The 1,401-nt window shown below is 38.5% G+C and overlaps 1 protein-coding gene across 1 annotated transcript in view; it reads right to left on the bottom strand.

Moving 5' to 3' along the window:
* Positions 1–1,349, bottom strand: part of HELRODRAFT_158703 (hypothetical protein) — a gene marked incomplete at both ends in the record, with an annotated part of 2,976 nt that extends 1,627 nt beyond the window's left edge. The window contains one exon of the mRNA XM_009010705.1: positions 443–1,349. Coding sequence (XP_009008953.1) covers positions 443–1,349 — 907 coding nt within the window. The remainder of the gene's footprint in view (positions 1–442) is intronic.
* Positions 1,350–1,401: the final 52 nt, after the last annotated feature.

Raw genomic sequence — 1,401 nt, 5'->3', positions numbered from 1 at the left:
CACACCGATACATTTATCGAGTAATCGGCGTATATTGATCTAATCAGATTGCTGACCTTGGTTGGGATGTGATGGTAGCTTAAAACAGATGGAATTAGATCATGGCTGACCTCACCAAATGCATTGCGTAGATCTAAGAGGGTGACAATGATTGTTCTCTGGTGTCTTTTGGCATCTTTTAGTAGATGAGTTAGTAGTTGCGTGTGTTCAGCTACACCGTCAACCTTGGGGAAAAATCCTTTTTGTATGTTTTTATTGATTAAGTTGTTTTGATCAAGATATTTGTATATTCTATTGTTAATGAATGTTGAAAAGATTTTATAGAATACTGGTTGAAGTGTTATTGGCCTGAAATTTGATGGGTCGCTGGCGTCACCCTTTTTGTGAATTAAAATTGTCAGACCTTTTCTCCAGCAGGAAGGGATCGACGATGTTTTCCAACATTCAACCAGTATCTGATGAAGGATTGTGCGGAGTATTGGACATTTTTTCAAGATAATTATTGACATCTGATCCAATGGGCAAGGAGAAGCTCTCGACTTGCATTTCCGGATAATTGAGAATATTTCATTATATGTTGGAGGATTGATATTGCAAGCAATTGATGGGTTTGGCAAAGTTTGAATCCAATTTGGCAAGCAGTATTTATTACGACATGGATCATTCAGAATGTTGTGGAAAAACTCTTTACATTTTTCGACGTTAAACATAGGTAGCAAACTACACGTCGGTTTGAGTAGTTTTTCACACGTTGGCCAAAATTTATTTTTTAATTGGCTTGTGATGTCGAGTATTTTCCCAATTTTTGATGCTTTTGATGACGATATTTTTGCTCTTATTTGACGGCTTAACGTGATAATTTGTGTGTCGAAATTGTGGTTGTTACGGCCTAATAGTTTGAGTTGTTTTAGTTCTGATTTTAATTTGTTGGTTGGTTTGTCGGATTTTGTTGTTGAATTTGTTTTTTGTTTTAATGTGCCGTATGTTGATGCAAAATAATTGTATATTAGTGACTGTAGATTGGCGGTGAAGTTATTAATGTTGACGATGTTTGGCAGGGCTGTTCTTTGCGACTGGAAGTATGCATTGGCTTCTACCCACTGTGCTGTTGTTTTGGGTAGTTTTATCCCTGGGAGTGATACTTCTGTCTTGACGATAATTTGTGATGTTGGTGACGGCGAAGATGCCTGTTGATGTGGAGGAGATGACGGTTGTTGTGTTTCTGTCGTAGCGATATTTGTTGATGCTGATGTCGGCGGAGACGTCTGCTGGTGCGTTGGAGATGACGACAAGTTTAAATTTTCTTCTGGGTCTTCTGGAGGTTTTGCCGAATTTAAACTTTTACACATTTTGCACGAGCGTTGGTGCATCCGTAGGCCCTTTCTCCCTTTACAACGTTTA

The sequence above is a fragment of the Helobdella robusta genome (genome assembly GCF_000326865.2).
Source record: "Helobdella robusta unplaced genomic scaffold HELROscaffold_1, whole genome shotgun sequence".
Lineage (NCBI taxonomy): Eukaryota > Metazoa > Annelida > Clitellata > Rhynchobdellida > Glossiphoniidae > Helobdella > Helobdella robusta.
Note: the sequence above shows the minus strand (reverse complement) of the source record. Positions and strands in the feature narration are given on the sequence as shown.